Source organism: Pongo pygmaeus, chromosome 20 (assembly GCF_028885625.2).
Source record: "Pongo pygmaeus isolate AG05252 chromosome 20, NHGRI_mPonPyg2-v2.0_pri, whole genome shotgun sequence".
Lineage (NCBI taxonomy): Eukaryota > Metazoa > Chordata > Mammalia > Primates > Hominidae > Pongo > Pongo pygmaeus.
Window position 1 is genome coordinate 15809457 of NC_072393.2, and position 19934 is coordinate 15829390.

At 48.1% G+C, this 19934-nt stretch overlaps 1 protein-coding gene across 2 annotated transcripts in view; it reads right to left on the bottom strand.

Annotated features, from left to right (window-relative positions):
• Positions 1-18270, bottom strand: part of AKAP8L (A-kinase anchoring protein 8 like) — a 39525-nt gene extending 21255 nt beyond the window's left edge. Inside the window, exons 1-5 of one of the 2 annotated variants that reach the window (XM_054465817.2) lie at positions 16765-18270; positions 8426-8500; positions 1781-1813; positions 1429-1486; positions 1246-1326 (exon numbers count right to left, since the gene is read on the bottom strand). In XM_054465817.2, the coding sequence (XP_054321792.1) occupies positions 1246-1326; positions 1429-1486; positions 1781-1813; positions 8426-8500; positions 16765-16777 (260 nt within the window). In that variant the 5' untranslated portion in view covers positions 16778-18270. Of the gene's footprint in view, positions 1-1245; positions 1487-1780; positions 1814-8425; positions 8501-16764 lie in introns of both variants that reach the window. The other variant, XM_054465816.2, reaches the window with a different exon arrangement.
• Between the last annotated feature and the right edge of the window lie 1664 nt (positions 18271-19934).

Here is a 19934-nt window from a genome sequence, read left to right on the forward strand (position 1 = left end):
AAACTCTATATACCCTATATTGCAACTGGGAAGGCAGGCCAGACCTCCTCCCAGGACACAGAGGGCACCGCAGAGAGCTCTTTTAACCATGACTGCAGCCCGCAGCCCACACCCCCACAGGCCTGGACCCCACACACCTCACAGGCACAGGGGCTCCCCTTGCACACTCTTCCCTAAACCTGGGCCACCAAGAGGCACCAGCAGCTCTAAGAGCAGCAGTTGGTGCTGCCGCTGCTCTGCTTACCCTGATCCCAGGCTCCAGGCTGTGGTAAGAAGGTGCACAGCAGCAACGCAGGGCCAAGCCTCACATGCCAAGCCCTCAGCTCTGAGTGCTGCAGCTGTTGGGCCAGGAGTTACAGAGCGATGGCATCAAGTCCCCTTGTGCCTGTCCCACACCCTGCCACCACAGCCCTGGGGCCTCACTTGGCCCTACCAGTGCTCAGCCAGGAAACTCCTTACTCTTGGCTCTCACTCATCTGTTAGCTGGTACTCCACTCTATTCCGTGCTAGAGATACACCCACCCTCCTCACTGAAGTCTCGTACTGGGCATAAGCACTCCTGGGCCAAGTCCGGTTCAGTTAATAACAAACACCCACAGCATGAAGCTTTGGAGTAGGGCAGATCTGGTAGGCGAGGCCCAGCCCCACCACGTACTTGCTGCGGGCCTTCGGGGTATGACCTGCCTGCAGTTCTGTATCCCCACCTGCAAAATGAGGACAGCAGCAGTTCCTCACAGGAGTGCTTCCATCAGGTACATGTTTGTAAGGCACAGGAGAGTAACCAGGAAATGCCCACACCTGCCCCGACCCTTACGTGGGGGTGGCCCAGCTCACAGTGATCAGCCCCAAACGCTCGTCCCACCCTTCACTCCAAACTCCATCTGTCCTCCCCTGACACCACGCAGGAGGCAAAGTCTCGAGAGAATTCCAAATGGCTGTCCTTGGAGGGAGGGGCGGCTGAACACTGTTTTTGAGGGCACAGTGAAGTCTGCCCAATCTGGGCTTGTTCCTCTCACCGCAAGCTGGGAAAGGCTGACCACCAGGCAGTGCGGCAGGGGTTGAGGGTGGGTGAGAGGAGACGTAAGTCAGAGACGGGAAGTGCAACGGACCCTGCTAGGAGCCACAGCAGCACCAAGCAGGGGGGAGGAAGCAGACACAGAGGGGCACTCAGAGAGGAAGACGCAGTGGGCAGCAGGCAGGAGCCGCCCCTGCAGAGCCTCAACCCCTAGGCAGGTGTCCACTCACCTTTCTCCACCTGAGCCGTACACGCCTCCTTGCATCATGTCTGTCTCCAAATGCGGCACCATATCTAAGCGCTGGTTAATTCTGGATAAAACGGAATCGGCACTGGTGCTACCCGAGGCACTAGTGTTTGCATTTGTGTCAGAGCTAGGCATTTCCCAAGAGTGTGAAGTGGCCATACCATACCCATAGTTGGTGGTGTTATCCTGGCCATAGCCATAGCCATAGCCATAGCCCTCGTAGCCTGCAGTGAGGGAGACAGAGACAGACAGATGGTGGGGGCAGGCAGAGGGGAGGCAGACAGAGACAGAGACAAACACAGATACAAGGGTATCTTCTGTCACAGAGAGAGAAGACCCTAGCCACTGAGGCCAGATGGGCCCTGGTCATTCTGATGAGGGCCTCCTGTTAAGGAGTAGGTAACCCCAGAAACGTGCCCCCTCCCCACTCCCAACCTTGGCCAAGTGGGGCAGCAGCAGAGAAACACAGCCAGAACAACCCCAAGGGACAGGACAGCAATCACAGGAATGACACTTGCCTCTATTTGTCCCAGAGTTCCAAGTTCCATACCCTACAAAAAGTAAAAGGGCAGTTACAGCTATACTTGCTTACAATACAAGGCCATAATTCAGGCGCAGACAATTATTCCCAGGACCTGACTGGTCAGAGCAGGCTGCACCTCCCCTAACCGAGAAGCCTTGAGCTTGCAAGCACTGCGCAAATGACCCAGGCCACTTGCTGCCCTGGTGCCTGGCTGCCTGTGGCTCTGAGCATCTGTTATTTAAGGATCCTTCTGTTCCCAACACTCTCAACTAAGGAACTTGGCTCCTATACTCCTCCCTTTAAGAGCCAGAATTAGAAGGTGACCTCCACACCCCAAGCTAAGCGCTAATCAGTTTATAGCAGAAAACCCAACCGCAGTCTCCCAAGAGTCTGCCTTAAAAGGGAGGGCCAACAAGCCCTTGAATTGTTGACTGTGCTGTGCTGGAACACATCAGTGAGAGAAGCCCAAGAAGCAACCCCTCGCTTGAGAAAAGCTGTGGAGAGAACAATCTGGATTATCAACTTAATATGCTCTGGATTCAATCACAACACATGATAAAACCTCATTCCTTCAGTGACATAAAGCCACTGAGAAGTGACAAAGTGTAAAGTCCCCTGGGAACTCTAAGTCAAACACACAGTTCCTCCCCAAAGGAGGGCACAGAGCGGGTGACCCCTTTCCTTGGGTCTCTGATGAGATCCAACAGTTGTTTCCCATTCCATGTCATCTCTGCCCCTCAGAGGACATGCTCATTCCAGGGCAGGGGACCGAAGCTCAGTGAGATAGACAGCAGGGCAATAAGTGGCAGAAGCCAGACCACAGCACGAAGAGTGTAAGTCAACTGAAAAGATGAGCCAGAGAGAACAGGCAGGCTGTCGTCCTGCACTCGGGTTCCTCCACGACCCAGTGCACAAAAAGAATGGGAAGAAATCAGAGAGATGAGGAACTGCTGATGACCACTATGTTTAACGAGAGAGCTCACAAAACAAAAATTCTTGGGCTGGAGAAACCAAAACAGAGGCTTCTCATCCATTTGTTTATGCATCCCCTGAGCACCGGGAACAGAGGCTTGCAGTCCCAGGCACTGCTCAGGCATGGAGATCAGCTTGTTGGTAAGAGAGACACTAACAGCCAGAGAGCAGCATGGGTAAGTCAGGAGTGGTGGCTGAGGAAAGAATGGCTAAGGAGCCATTCTAACAGGCAAGAGAGGCTCGCAGAGCCATATAAAGAAAAAAGCACAAGGCTGGGTGCAGTGGCTCACGCCTGTAATCCCAGCACTTCGGAAGGTCGAGGCGGCGGATCACTTGAGGTCAGGAGTTTGAAACCAGCCTGGCCAACATGGTGAAACCCCTTCTCTACCAAAAATACAAAAATTAGCCAGGCGTGGTGGTGCACACCTGTAGTCCCAGCTACTCAGGAGGCTGAGGCACAAGAATTGCTTGAACCCAGGCGGCAGAGTTTGCAGTGAGGTGAGATCGCGCCACTGCACTCCAGCCTGGGCGACACAGTGAAACTCCATTTCCAAAAAAAATAGAACAACACACAGGTAGCCCAGGCATCTACTGTACACCTGGCCAAGTGGCTGTTTGTACCAGGGACAGTGGGCACTAGCTATTCTAAAGAAAACAGGAGTTGGGCGTGGTGGCTCACGCCTGTAATCCCAGAACTTTGGGAGGCCGAGGTGGGTGGATCACGAGGTCAGGAGTTTGAGACCAGCCTGGCCAATATGGTGAAACCTCATCTCTACTAAAAATACAAAAATTAGCCAGGTGTGGTGGTGCACGTCTATGGTCTCAGATGCTTGGGAGGCTGAGGCAGGAGAATCACTTGAGCCTGGGAGGTGGAGGATGCAGTGAGCCAAGATCGCACCACTGCACTACAGGCTAGGCAACCGAGCAAGACTCTGTCTCCAAAAAAAAAAAAAAAAAAAGAAAGAAAGAAAGAAAAGAAAAAGAAAATAGGATACGGAGGCAGAAGCAGATCCATCAGGGCTCTGCTTGGGAGGCTACAACGTGGTCACTGCAAGTTTCACCTGCTGAGGATCTGCCACAACAGAGTGAGGAGGCACAAGGAAAGGAAGCAGCATCAACTCTGTGAACACCACTTTACGTTTTAAGGACAGGCAGGGCCTCCCACGATGGGCAACTCTCAGGAGTCCCTCCAGGCAAACACTCACTACATGCCACTTGCTATGCCTGGAGCAACCCAGACTCCTTGACGGACATCCCAGCTGGGTCCCTTCAGGAGGAAGCCTTCATCTAGACTGGCGTTTAGGGACTCCCCAAGACCTGCCCTTTCTGAAAGAACACCCCAACTCATTTCCATCCCCAGAAGGGATGAGATCATGGTTGACAAAGGAAATTTTAAGGGGAGAGAGAGAGAGAGAGAGAGAGAGAGATACATATATATATATATCCTGAAGGATATATAAATATATATATATCCTGAAGGATATATAAATATATATATATAAATATATATATATCCTTAAGGATATATAAAGATACATATATAAGATATATATATATCCTTCAAGATATATATATATATGTAAAAATAAGATATATGTACATATATATTTTTGAGATAGAGTCTTGCTCTGTCCTCCAGGCTGGAGTGTAATGGTGTGATCACAGCTCACTGCAGCCTCGACTTCTTGGGTTCAAGTGAACCTTCTGCCTCAGCCTCCGGAGTGGCTGGGACAACAGGCATGTGCCACCATGCCCAGCTAATTTTTTCTATTTTTTGTAGAGATAGGGTTGCACTATGTTGCCCAGGCTGGTCTCAAACTCCTGGGGGCTCAAGCGATCCTCCCATCTCAGCCTCTCAGAGCGCTGAGATTATAGGCATCAGCCACTGCACCTGGCCCCAAGGACATAATTTTTAAAAGAAAAAAGGACATGGTCACAGTATGTGATATTTATGGACCAAGAATAGAAAACAATTTAACATTCAACTTTAAGGTAATAGTTAATCAGATTACAGCCTACCTACTCAGTGACATATCATGTAAGCATAAAAAAAGAATTTACTATGCCTTATGTGGCACAAGGAAATGCTTCTAACATAAAATAAAGCAGGACCAGCCAGGCGCAGTTGCTCACACCTGTAATCCTTTTGGGAAGTGGGGCAGGCAGATCGCTTGAGCCCAGGAGTTTGAGACCAGCCTGGGCAACACAGCAAAACCCCATCTCTACAAAAAATACAAAAATAGCTGGGCATGGTAGGGCATGCCTGTAGTACCAATTATGCGGGAGGCTGAGGTGGGAGGGCTCTGTGCCCAGGAGGTGGAGGTTGCAGTGAGCTGAAATTGTGCCACTGTGCACCAGCCTGGAGGACAGAGTGAGATCATATATTAAAAAAATAAAATAAAATAAGAGCAGGACCCACAATTCTATCCACCTATAAATTATTAAACTACATAAAATTAGTAAGCTGATAAAAATTAAATATTAATATGGTAGGACCTTGGTTGACTGTTTTTCAAAATGTTATTTAAATGTTATATTGTTCTTGCAATTCAAGCCAGAAGGAAAAATAAATCCATCTCTATTCTTTCACAATTGTGTATGTAAAAAAATCTCAAACAAATCTACAAAAGAGCTACTAGAATAAGTGAGCTTAACAAGGTTTATTACAAGGTCAATCTATAAGTCAAATTTCAAATATTACAAGATAAACTTACAAATCAAATAGCAATCAAATTTCTATATATCAGCAATGAATTGAAAGTTTTTAAAAGTACCATTTACTATAGTACTAAAAGCATGAAAAACAGCGTAAATCTAACAAAATATGTGTAGGATCTGTGTTGAAAACCACAAAACACTACATCAGTGAAGTGACATACTGCATTCATGAATCAGAAGACTTGATATTGTTAAGATGTCAATTTTCTCAAACTAATCTCAAACTAACTATAGATTCTACAGATTTGATAGATCTATAGATCCAAGGCTCTCTCGCTCAAAATCCCAGCACGAATTTTTTAAAAAACTTCATAAACTGATTCTAAAATTTATATGCAAAAGCAAAGAAACTAACAATTTTGGAAAAAAGAACAAACCTGGAGGACTCATATTTCAAGATTACTACTATCCAGTAATCAAGACTGCATTGCTGGGCCAGGCGCGGTGGCTAACGCCTGTAATTCCAACACTTTGGGAGGCTGAGGCAGGTGGATCATGTGAGGTCAGGAGTTTGAGACCAGCCTGGCCAACATGGTGAAACCAGTCTCTACTAAAAATACAAAAAGACTGTGCTGCTGAACGAAGTTTAGATGTATAGACCAATGGAACAGAATGAGAGTCCAAGAGTCCAGAAATAGATCCACAGTATATGGTCAACTGATTTTCAGTAAAGGTACGAAGGCAATTCAATAGAGAAAATATAGGCCTGGCACAGTGGCTCACACCTGTAATCCTAGCACTTTGGGAGGCCGAGGCAGGTGGATCACCTGAGATGGGGAATTCGAGACCAGCCTGGCCAATGTGGTGAAACCTTGTCTCTACTAATAACACAAAAATTAGCCAGGCGTGGTGGCACATGCATGTAATACCAGCTATTTGGGAGGCCAAGGCACAAGAATCGCTTGAATCTGGGAGGTGGAGGTTGTGGTGAGCTGAGATCGCGTCACTGCACTCCAGCCTGGGCAACAAAAGCGAAACTCCGTCTCAAAAAAAAAAAAAAGAAAGAAAGAGGCCGGGCGCGGTGGCTCACGCCTGTAATCCCAACACTTTGGGAGGCCAAGGCGGGAGGATCACGAGGTCAGGAGCTCGAGAATATCCTGGCAAATATGGTGAAACCCCGTCTCTACTAAAAATACAAAAAGATTAACCAGGCGTGGTGGTGGGCACCTGTAGTCCCAGCTGCTCGGGAGGCTAAGGCGGGAGAATGGCATGAACCCAGGAGGCGGAGCTTGCAGTGAGCCGAGATCACTCCACTGCACTCCAGCCTGGGCGACAGAGCGAGACTCTGTCTCAAAAAAAAAAAAATAAATAAATAAAAAATAAAAATAAAAAATGGTTTTTGTTTTTTTTTAAACAAATGGTGCTGTAACAATTGTATATCTCCATGCCATAGAAAAAGAAGAAACCTTAACCTATACTGCACACCTTGTGGAAAAATTAACTCAATATGGATCACAGACTAAAATGTAAAACCCACAACTAAAACACCTAAAAGAAAATTCTAAAGAAAATATTATAGATTTCTTAGATACAAAAGCAAAACCATCATCTATTAAAGAAAAGATTAAATTGGGCTTCAAAATTAACAACTTGTGTTCTTTCTGACACAAGACAAGACACACTGACAAGAGAACAGACAAGCCACAGTCTGGGAGAAAATATTTGTAAATGGCATAGCCGAGAAATGACTTGTACTCAGAATATGTAACCCAGAGGGAAAATAATTCAAAAGGATATGCAATTAGGGACTACATTTGATGAAAAGGGAGAGGCAGGGAGGGCAGGACAGGGAAGTCAAGCAAACCAAGTTTCTCCTCATTTATGAAACACCTGATACCTTATCACTCAATTTCAAAATATTTTAAGTGTTCCCTTTTCCTGGGACTAGCTACTGCTACCTGGGGAGCTTACTTAAGTCTCTTTATGCAGTGACCACTGAAGCCATGTTAGCTGTGTAGGATCAGTCTTTCCCCAGATCTTGGTAGTAAAAGAAATTACCCATCTCAGTAACTAAGACATTATCCCTGTTAATTCCAAAGAGGGCTCCTTCTCAACAGACACCCCTAGAGTCACAGACAACCAAAGACCATCTTTATCAGCAGTTCCGGGCTGCCACAGCACACAAACAAAACAGCATCTATGAATCCTACTGGTGGCTACTTCTGACTTAGCTAATTAAGTGTTTCTGTCCACACTGGAAAACTCAATCAGAGATCTTCACTCAACTCTGTGTGTGTGGAGCCTGCTGGCTTGAGGTGGCCTGGCTGAGTCTCCAAAAGCTGCCAGATTCACACACTCAGCCTCTCTCCCACAGCAAGGACATGCACTACGCTGGGACTAAGTTAATAGCTTGCTTTCTCCTGGACCAATACTTTGGACTTTTTTTTTTTTTTTGAGACGGAGTCTTGCTCTGTTGCCAGGCTGGAGTGCAGTGGCATGGTATCGGCTCACTGTAACCTCTGCCTCCCGGGTTCAAGTGATTCCCCTGCCTCAGCCTCCTGAGTAGCTGGGACCACAGGCGCACACCACCATGCCCGGCTGATTTTTTGTATTTTAGTATACATGGTGTTTCACCATGTTGGCCAGGATGGTCTCGATCTCCTGACCTCAGGTGATCCACCCGCCTCGGCCTCCCAAAGTGCTGGGATTACAGGCAGGAGTCACCGCGCCTAGCCTCCTTTGGACTTTAATTGGCCACTGTGACTCCCAGTCCCTCCCCCATGGGGATTTGAAGCCAGGCCTTTTATCAAAGAGCCTAACTTGCTCAGACACAGCTACTTTTCCCATAATTGCCCGAAACGGAAGCACTAGCTATTCAAATGGCCACACCATTTCACACAAGTTTAGGTTTAAAAAAGCATGACAGGGTGACAGCAAAGCCAAAGGCAACTAAGAAGACAAGGAACTGCTCTGCAGAACACTTTGGTTCCCACCAGAGGCCCACACTTACCATAATCACAGGTGGGCTGAGCGCTGGTATCCGAGTATGTCGACTGCAAAGTGGTTTCAGATCCCTGGACAAAGCCTAAACATAAAGACAGTGGGGTTAATTTCCACAAGCAAGTCACAGGGAAATGACCTGAGACTACCTAACCTTTGGTACAGGATTGCCAGCAGGCCCTTCTCTCAATGAGAAGCCACCAAAACCTCTAGATTCCACAGTTTAATTAGACTGTCAGAAAATATTACCTAACGGAAAGGCAGGCTATGTTTAACTTGCTATACCAGGAGCACTGGATTAAAAAATTATTTATTTACTTTTTAAAAGCAGGGTCTCACTCTGTCCGGGCTGGAATGCAGTGGCATGATCACGGCTCACTGCAACCTCGACCTTCCAGGCTCAAACAATCCTCCTGCCTCAGCCTCCCAAGTAGCTGAGACTATAGGTTCGTGCCATCATGTCCAGCTAATTTTTATATTTTTTTGTAGAGATGGGGTTTCATCATGTTGCCCTGGCTGGTCTTTAATTCCTAGGCTCAAGCAATTCACCCTCCTGAACCTCCCAAAGTGCTGGGATTACAGGTGTGAGCCACAGAGCCTGGCCCCAAATAAAAATTTTTAAACATTTAAGCCAGTAGCCTATTTTGAGAAATGAACACCCAAGTTATCATTCTGTTAAATGAGGAAACTATTCAAATCCCTGAAGGGTGAGCCACTTGGAATTCAAACAAGGATGGAGGTTAGCTTCGAAACCATGTTAAAGCAAATAATACCCCCCTCCCTGTTCTAAATCTGAAACACAAACTGCTTTATATTTTGGTTTTCCCATTAAAAAGTGTGTATAACAATTATTTCTGGGCCGGGCAGTAGCTCACGCCTGTAATCCCAACACTTTGGGAGGCCAAGATGACCAGCCTGGGCAACAGGGCGAAACCCTGTCTCTACAAAAAAAAAAAAAAAAAAAAAAAGCCAGCTGTGGCAGCATGTGCCTGTAGTCCTAGCTACTTGGGAAGCTGAGGTGGGAGTGTCACTTGAGCCCAGAAGGTCAAGGCTGCAGTGAGCTATGATTGTGCCACTGCATTCCAGCCTGGGTGACAGAGCAAGACCCTGTCTCAAAAACAAAAAACAAAAAACAATTATTTATTAAAAGTAATTATTTGGGGCTGTCATGTTCATATGGAAATAAGTATTATTATATATACATAAAATTTCCTATCTTCTCAACTTTCAAACTATTTCTCAACATAAAATGAATTAGGGCTGGATGCAGTGGCTCATGCCTGTACTCACAGTACTTTGGGAGGCCAAGGCGGGGGTGGACTGGTTGAGGCCAGGAGTTCAAGACCAGCCTGGCCAACATGGTGAAACCCCATCTCTACTAAAAATACAAAAATTAGGCTGGGCACGGTGGCTCACGCCTGTAATCCCAGCACTTTGGGCGGCCGAGGCAGGTGGATCACGAGGTTAGGAGTTCAAGATCAACTTGGCCAATATGGTGAAACCCTGTCTCTACTAAAAATACAAAAATTAGCTGGGCGTGGTGGTGTATGTCTAGTCCCAGCTGCGCAGGAGGCTGAGGCAGGAGAATCGCTTGAACCCAGGAGGCAGAGGTTGCAGTGACCCAAGATCATGCCACTGCATTCCAGCCTAGGCAACAGAGCAAGACTCCGTCTCAAAACAAACAAACAAAACCCCAAAATTAGCTGGGTGTGGTAGCGCCTGCCTGTAATCCCAGGTTCTTGGGAGGGTGAGGCAGAAGAACTGCTTAAACCCAGGAGGCGGAGGTTGCAGTGAGTGGAGATCGTGCCACTGCACTCAAGCCTGGGTAATAGAGCAAGACTCCATCTCAAAATAAATAAATAAATGAAATAAAATAAAATGAGTTAGTGCCAAGTAAGGAAAACTTCTACCCCTATCAGAAACCAGTGGTCCTACAGACTATGATTGATCCTAATCCTGACACTTGCTTTAAAACTACATTTAAAAAAAAAAAAAAACAACTCTACAGTTAGAAATACATATATATTTTTTTGAGACGGAGTCTCGCACTAGGCTGGAGTGCAGTGGCACGATCTTGGCTCACTGCAACCTCCGCCTCCCGGGTTCAAGTGATTCTCCTGCCTCAGCCTTCTGAGTAGCTGGGACTACAGGCGCGTGCCACCATGTCCGGCTAATTTTTTTGTATTTTTAGTAGAGATGGGGTTTCACCATGTTAGCCAGGATGGTCTCGATCTCCTAACCTTGTGATCTGCCCGCCTTGGCCTCTCAAAGTGCTGGGATTACAGACGTGAGCCACTGTGCCTGGCCAGAAATACATATTTTTGAATAATTTTCTCTCAGCACTGAAATTACGACAGATACCATAAGAGGCAGTATTTGCCTTTCCCATCAGAGCCAACTCATGACCTGAAAATTACAGCCTATGCCTTTAACAGCTTGTTTACATCAAAAACCTACAGAAGTGCCTTCCCCCTGGGTAGGCATTCTCTTATTTGTTGACAGTCTCTCTATTTTATCTCTTAAGACCACAGCAGCAGCAGCCAACAGTGAACAAGTGCTTTCCCTGCAGGGTGCTAAGAACATTTATCTGCCATGATCTCATTTCATCCTCACCACAGACAATAAGGGCAGGTGGGCAAGATCCCTTACTCTGCAATTCCCCCAGGTCCAAAAGGGTCTGAAGACCAAGTGTTTTCTACCAGTGTTGTGCCAAAACTCACGCTGGAACCGTTTTCACCTGTGAGGACATTTATAATCCTTCCTTGTCCTACTTAGTGCAGAATTAATCTATTTAAATACCGGGTGCTTCCCCAGACCCCACATGACTTCTCTTAAGCTAGAATTCCAAAATACATCTAGCTCCAAGGGTTCCAAAGAAGGAGTTGTAAACCCAGCTTCATCTTCACTTTCCAGAGTAGGGACTGGGCCCTGAGGAAGGATGAAACCGAGGGTATACAGATTCAGTCTTCTACCTTCCCTAAGTAAAGAGGGTAGAAATCCATTCAAATGGATTCCTTCCAGGGATCTGGACCTTCCTGAGATGCCTAAAATCCAGGCATTGTTGATTAATAGCTGTCCATAAGAAACACTGACAGCAGCTTTGAAGAGTTCACCCAGGGGAAAGCCTTATAATGTAAGAAATACCCAGCCCCTCCGGTCTCCACTTTGTCAACTAGCCTCTGGAAACTTGTTCTTTCAGCAATTGGGCCACCAGTAAAATGGCCTCAGACTTTAGGTAATGTGATCTGTGAGTACTGCAACTGCAAATGACAGCCTACCACACCCTCACAAGAATACAGTCAGCAAGCTGCTGAGCAAAACATCTGTGTCTGTTCAGGCGAGAGGGGCCCTGGTTCTTCCCTAGGAAGGAAAGACGATCCATCAAACCCTCCAAGATCAACAGCAATCTCTGCTCTAACTTTATATCCTGCACCACATTAACATTCTGTTCCACAATACCGTCTGCAAAGATTGCAGAGCAGGTCCTTCTTTAGCCAGTTTTGGCTCCTATTATGAATAATTTTTTTTTTTTTTTGAGACGCACTTTCGCTCTTGTTGCCCAGGCTGGAGTGCAATGGCGCGATCTCGGCTCACCGCAACCTCCACCTCCCGGGCTCAAGCGATTCTCCTGCCTCAGCCTCCCGAGTAGCTGGGATTACAGGCATGCGCCACTACGCATTTTGTATTTTTAGTAGAGATGGGGTTTCTCCATGTTGGTCAGGCTGGTATCGAACTCCCGAACTCAGGTGATCCGCCCGCCTCGGTCTCCCAAAGTGCTAGGATTACAGGCGTGAGCCACCACGCCCAGCCTAAATTCTTAGCTGGTTTGTAAAGTGTTCTTTTGGTACAATTTATCAGCCTGATTAGCTCTGGATGAAAAAAATAAAATATGCCCTATAAAGCTAAATGTCAGATCACGGATTTCTTCCTTTTTTTTTTTTTTTGAGACGGAGTCGCGCTCTGTCGCCCAGGCTGGAGTGCAGTGGCATGATCTTGGCTCACTGCAAGCTCTGCCTCCCGGGTTCACGCCATTCTCCTGCCTCAGCCTCCTGAGTAGCTGGGACTACAGGCGCCCGCCACCACGCCCGGCTAATTTTTTGTATTTTTCATAGAGACAGGGTTTCACCGTGTTGGCGAGGATGGTCTCGATCTCCTGACCTCGTGATCCGCCTGCCTCGGCCTCCCAAAGTGCTGGGATTACAGGCGTGAGCCACTGTGCCCGGCCCACGGATTTCTTTCTTTCTATTTTTATTAGAGACAGGGGGTCTCACTGTCATCCAGGCTGGAGTGCAGTGGCACAATCACTGCTCACTGTGGCCTCAGCCTCCGGGGCTCAAGCGATCCTCCTACTTCAGTTTCCTGTGTAGCTGGGACTATAGTCACACACCACCAGGCCCAGCTCATTTTTGTTTTCTTTTCTTTTTCTGTTTTGAGAGACAGGGTCTCACTATGTTACCCATGCTGGTCTTGAATTCCTGGGCTTAAGCAATCCTCTCACTTTGAGACCATGGATTTCTAGTTCTGCAGCAACACTCCTTGCTTTTAACCAATCTCTCTTGTCAACTTTTTTTGCTCAAAAATACAAAAGCAGGCCAAATGCTGTGGCTCATGTCTGTAATACTAGTACTTTGGGAGGCTGAGTTGGGAGGATCACTTGAGCCCAGGAGTTCAAGACCTGCGTGGCAACATAGTGAGACCTCATCTCAGAAATAAAAAATTAGCCGGGCATGGTGGCATGCACATGCAGTCACAGCTACTTGGGAGGCTGAGGTGAGGTGGGAGGATTACTTGAGCACAGGAGGAAAAGGCTGCAGTGAGCTATGATTGTGCCACTGCACTCCAACCTGGGCAACATAGTGAGACCCTGTCTCAACAAAACAAAACAAAAGCTTCTCAGTTTTATACTTTTCCTTTTTCCTTTTTAAAAAAGAGTATATATTTTCTTGAGACAGGATCTTGCTCTGTTGCCCAGGCTGGAGTGCAGTGGCATGATCATAGCTCAGCAACGTTGACCTCCCGGGCTCCAGCAAACCCCCCATAGTCAGCCGGGCACAGTGGCTCACGCCTGTAATCCCAGCACTTTGGGAGGCCAGGGAGGGCGGATCACGAGGTCAGGAGATCAAGACCATCCTGGCTAACAAGATGAAACCCCATCTCTACTAAAAATACAAAAAATTAGCCGGGTGTGGTGGCGGGCGCCTGTAGTCCCAGCTACTTGGGAGGCTGAGGCAGGAGAATGGCATGAACCCGAGAGGCGGAGCTTGCAGTGGGCCGAGACGGCGCCACTGCACTCCAGCCTGGGCGACAGAGCAAGACTCCATCTCAGAAAAAAAAAAAAAAAAAAAAAAATCCCAGAGTCTCGCTGTCATCCAGGCTGGAGCTCAGTGGCACAATCATGGCTCACTGTAGCCTCAACCTCGCGTAGCTAACTTTTTTATTTTTAATTTTTATAGAGAAAGGGTCTTGCTGTGTTGCCCAGGCTCATCTCAAACTCCTGGCCTCAAGCAATCTTCCTGCCTCGGCCTCCCAAAGTGTTGAGATTACAGGTGTGAGCCACCATGCCTGATCTAAAAAAGAAGAGTCTTATTTGAAGGAGTAACACAGAGTACCAAAAATTAAAAGATAACTGGAATTAGGTTAGGTTGCCTCCAGTCTTTATTATCTGAGCCAAGAGTAGGGTGACAACCATCCTCCAAGATGGTCTCCAATCATTCTTGCCTCTTAACGTTATATAGATCCCTCCCAACTAATAGAGGTAGCCAGTGCAACCAATAAGATTTATGAAAATGACTGAGTGTGACTTCTGGGATTTCCACCTGGCTCTTTCTGGGATCATTCAGTTTGGAGAAAACCAGCCACTATGTTGTGAGGACCCTCCAGCAGCCAGCCCTAGGGAGAGATCCATGGGGCCAAGAATTATCGGCCAGCATCAGCCTGCCAGGCATGGGAGTTTAAGTCACCTTGGGGGTGGGACCTCCAGCATCCGTCAGGCTTTCAGATGACTCTAGTCCACAGAGATCCTAAATGTAACCTCATGATATTCCAAGCTGGAACCACCCAGCGAAATCACCTATCCATTCCAAACATAAAGAAACTGTGTGAGACCATAAATGTTTCTATGACAAGTACGGTAGCATTTCAGACCTTTGTTTGAGGGCCTGATTCTGGATATTTCTGTGCTGTTTTCCACCGCTCTCCTCTTCCCCTCTCAGTGCTAGAGATGCAGCTTCCTTTCCCACGTATAAATAAAGTAACTGGGTTCAAAAGCAGGGCGAGTTAATAAGAAGATTTATCAGTCACCTTTTATGTTTAATAATGCTAACATTTGCTTCCAGGCCTCTAGGACTTACCCTTAAAGCTAGTAGTTGTCTGAAATGTGAATTAAAATGCCTTTGACTTTAGTACCCTACTTCTTAAAAGGGGAAGACTCACATTATAAATTACTGTGGTTTTCACTTTATCAAGATAAAGGAAAAACTAATCATTACTTTTTTAGCTTGGCTATCTCAGTGCCCACCCAAACCCAGAACTACAGCCTACAAGACCTAGAGCTGGAATTCAGGTTTGGTCATTAGTGACCTTGTATCTCAGTTTCCTCATCTATTAAAAAAAGGAGCTCCATTACTCAGCTACCCCACAGCACCCAACCATTCATCTTCTGGTTTCTTCAAGAGTCCTGTTTTTAAAAACCATGAAACTGTCTTCCAGTTTTTGGTAAGACTTGGTGAGAATTATATTCCAATCCCAGGGATGTCAGTAACAACCCTATAGTCTTTTCTCCTGAACTAGGAAAGCTATAGAAAGGCTCTGGCAGAGCTGCCCTACCTGGGCACTACTGATGTTTGACGCCAGATACTTCTTTGCGGTAGGTGTCACTGTGTATACCGTAGCAGGACAGCATCCCAAACCTCCATCCACTAGATACCAGCAGCACTCCCACTCCCATATGACAACCAAAAATGTCTCCAGACATTGCCAGATTGTCATCTGGGGCAGAATCACCCCTGGATGAAAACCCACTGGGCCGGCGGATGGTTGCTAGAAAAACTGGGGTTCTTGGAAAGCTTCTGACCTGGCAGCCAGGGTAAAGGGGACTGGCACTACCTTCTTGACTATGCCAACATAAAGTGGTCTACAAAGGAGTCCCAGAAACTCACTTTCCATTCTCAGTTCTCAAAATTCCAAGTAGAATGCAGGTTACCTGGCAACCACACACGCTCAAGCCTATAATACCCTCACCAAACGGGGAGGCCTAGTATAAGTCTCCTGGCTGAGAAGCCTCATCAATCACTGCCAAGGCAAACCCAGGAGGCCTTGGCAATTCACCCAGTGATGATTTACAGTCGCCCAAGCATATTGCGGGGGGCGGAGAGGGGATCTTGGATCTCGTCACCCATTCTCCCTTTCAAATCCCACTGGCTTCCCACTGGCCTCCCTGGCTGATCTTCCAACAAGCCAGGCAGTTCCTGCCCGTAAGCCTTTTACAGCAAAAGCTCCCTGGGCCAGACATCTTCATTCGCTCATTCCATTTAGGTCTCTGCTCAAATGTCACCTCTTTACAGAAGGCTCCCACCACTCCATGTAGTGCAGCGACCCCCGCACGGTACTGACCACCCGAAAATATATCCTACACTCGCTTATTTGCCTATTAAGATCCTCGTCTCTAAGCTGCTTGAGTAATTCTTGTCTGTATTCCCAATGCCCAGTCTGTACTGGACACGGTTCATTTGACAGACGCACAGGGAATTAACACGGAACCTTGTCATTCCTTGCAGTTCAGCTCCTAGGGGCCCAAGGCTCCCCGCTCAGCCCAAACCCTTCCAATATTTACTTATCCCCTTAGGGCCTGGCGCCTTTCCCAGTTCTGAAACAGACAAAAGGGGGTGGTGGGTGGGATCGGGATGGGGGTGTAGAGCTGCGGCGTTTTTGCACAGAAACTGCGCGGGGGAGGACGCGACAATGGCGACGGCAGCCGAGCCTGCTGCCTGCTCACAAGGACCAAGGCCTGAGAAACGGAAACCTAAGGCGTCCAGGTCCAGGAGCGCAGGCCACGGACGGAGGTGGTGGGGGCGGAGACCTCGCGCGCTGAGGCCCGGGCCCACGGACACGGGCGACAGAAGCCAAGACCTCAGGCGGCCGGGAGCCGGGACGCCGGCTGCAGACACAGAGAGCTGAGGCAACGAGGCGTGAGGGGAGCGACCCTGAGGCGACGGGCCAGCGGCGCCATTTTGTGACCACAGGGAAGGCAGTGACGGGGCCCCAGGGGAGGTGCGGGCGAGCCTGGTGCGGCATCCGCACGTCCCTGTCCCATCCCCCACGCAGAGCCCGACCCCACCCTGCCAGGCCCACCTGTGTAGCTCATGGTGGCGGGCAACACAACATCCGACGACGCCGGCTTCTGCTGCTCTGAACATCCGACGCTGCGATAGCTGCTGCTAACCACAGGGTCCCCTCGACACACACCCGAGCCCCGCCTCCCGACCGCATTGGCTCATACCGGCCTCGGCTTCACGTCTATTGGAAGGAACCGCTGTCTATCTCTACGCCTCCTCATATCAGTGGCTGGAAGCTGCTGGCAATCTCGTGAGAGCCCCGCCTTGTCCCCGCCTTCGTTATTCTAAGGCCTCAGTGATTGGCCTACAGAAGCCGGCAGAGAGGCGGAGTCCTATAGAATTTGAGGGGGGCGGAGCTGTGCACTACGGAGAGGACCAAGGCCCAAGCACGGTCGGGCTGGAGGAGCGCCCGTGCCCTGGAGACCCGCCAGAGGGAGTCGGGTCTACGGCTCAGGGCACGGCTGGGATGCCAACTCCGCCACCGAGGTGCTGGGTAGGGGACCTAGCTAAGTCTCTCAACTTCTCTGGCCTTCGGCTCCCAAACAAGCATAGCAAAGCCATGTTGGAATGAGAAAATTAAAACTCAGCACCAAACAAGATGCTGGACACACGTTTCAACATTACGTGACAAAATGTGTGTAAAGAAATCATTCTGGTGCCAGTGCACTGAATAAATGTGACTAATCGTAACAAAACGATAATATATTTATATGGCATATGCTTATATGTGTAATAATTCCGTTTGTATTGTGTGTCATTCAAATGCTCCTTCCAACCTGCAAAAAGCTTTTAATCCTCACTTAAAACTGAAGCTTGGAACTCATGATTTGCTCAAGGTCCTTGACAGTTACGTGTTAAAATGGGAACTTTGTTTCTAAAACCCTCTTGATTCACTCTGGGCTCCAGAGATCCTGCAATAGTGCAGCTGGGCACCAGTCATGTCCTCAGTCTGTTTCCTGGGCATATGGAAACCCCTGCCAGGGACAACTCATAATTTCTAAAGGTGTCAGAGCTGCACTGAAAAGAGTACTTAACGTGTGTTTGTGAAAACTCATTAAGCTGCGCAATTACGACTTCTACACTTCGTATGTTTTAAAACTTTTCTTAAGGTATGCTGTTGCTTTTTGATATTGTCGATTTCTTTAGGTGTAATAGTGGCATTTACAAAGTTCAGAGAAACATACTGAAATACTAAGAAGTTAACTGATCTTATGGCCAGGATGTGCTTCACACAATTCAGACAGGTAGAGAGAGAAGGGGGAAGCAAGGAGCTATAAGATAAATCTCTGACAGCTGAAGACATTGGTCATGGGTTGGTAAGTGATGGATAGATGAGTCCATTTTACTGTTTGCTCTACTTTTGTATAGTTGGAATTCTCCATGATAAACTGTTTTAATAAAACTCCCCCCACCCAAATGAGGCTTCTGCAGAACTGCTGCCATATGGAACAAAGCCACTTATGATGTGTTAAGTGAGCAAACTCCACACATGAAGCAGAGATCTGATGGATAAGCACTCTGGCTTTGGGGTTCATCTCCCCGTCAGCCTCAGGGATGCCTGCCTCTCTTCCAAACCAAGGCAGGGCCCCAGGACACCTCTTCTGTGCCCTGCAGGTTCGCTCCTTCATCGCACTTGCCACAGCCATCATTATACCCTGATTTGATTTCATTCACATCCAACACCCTCACAGAGACCACGGCTCAAAGGCTGAGACTTTGCTGCCTGAAGTGCATTAAAGTGGCCTGAGCAGAGAAGAGCAATGCTCAGAAAGTTTTAGGAAAACATCCCCCTGCAAGAACTGGAGGTGACTCTTCCAAGGACACACATGACCCTCACTTCACTGCATGATTGGTTGGGAGGAACTTGCCATATGACTTTACAAGCTCTTGTATCATTTGATTGTTTTTTGTTACATCTAGCCTATACCACTTTTATATTTCAAAAACTGACTTACGGGCCGGGCATAGTGGCTCATGCCTGTAATCCCAGCACTTTGGGAGGCTGATCGCTTGAGCTCAGGAGTTCAAGACCAGCCTGGGCAACATGGTGAAACCCCCATCTCTACAAAAATTACAGATATAAGCCAGGGGTGGTGGTGCACGCCTGTGATCCCGGCTACCAGGATGGCTGAGGCAGGAGAATCGCTTGAACCCAGGAGGCAGAGACTGCAGCAAGCCAAGGTCCTGCCACTGCACTCCAGCTTGGGCAACAGAATGAGACCGTGTCTCAAAAAATAAAATAAAAAAAAAAACCGACTTATGAAAAGTTGAAAGAGGAAGAAACACCTTTGGGTCAGCTCACAAGATGCTCTCCCTGCTTCCTAAGTCCTGGATACATCCACCCACCCACAGCACAAGACGGAGAGAAGTGGTTGCAGCCTTCTGCCACCAGGCGAGATGTGTGACCCCACAGGAACAGACGTGTGGGCCAAGACCACCCTTATGGGCGTGTTATTGCAGTCTGTTAACCCCTCCTTCCCAGGAAGGGGTATGGTGGGAGGGCCCAGAAAGCAGGGCTGGGGGTAGAGGTGGCCCCTTCTGTCCACATGCCATGAGGTCATTCCCACTTTCCAGCACTTGGCTGTTTAGTGAAAACGATGAGCTGAAAAACCACATGCAATAAACAAGAAGGAGCGGCCAACAAAATCTCTTAAAATCTCAGAAATGTTCAATAAACATTTCCAAAGCGAGAAAATAAATAACATTGCAAAGGAGCCAGTGGCTCCTCTTTTCCCCGTGTTCCCTGGGTCAGGGGTGCATGTGTCTCACTAGAAGCCACATGTATTAAAAGCAGGTGAGTTCCAGCTCTCTACATCCCCACTGGCCCCCGCCCAAATGCTCCCAACGGGTCCCTGACACCCTCGCTGGTAGCTCCTGCCCTTGATAAGCTCCTCTAGCCTCAACTGCTTCTTGATCCTGGCTCCCTTCCCAGATGGGCTGCCCAGAACCCTGGTTCGTCTGCTCACTGGAGCCGCTTTGCCAGCCAGCCAGAACCCCCCTCCCAGCCATGGCATAAAGGGCCAACAGCTGGGAACTTGGGCTCATCCCCAGCTGCGTCTGGTCAGCTTGGCGGCCAACGGGAAAACCCAGGGCCTCCATGGCTCTGGACAGAGGAGGCCCCGATCCCAGCCCCGGCTGCCAGCCAATGCCAGCCTGTCCACTCGACAGAAAAACACACGCTGGCCG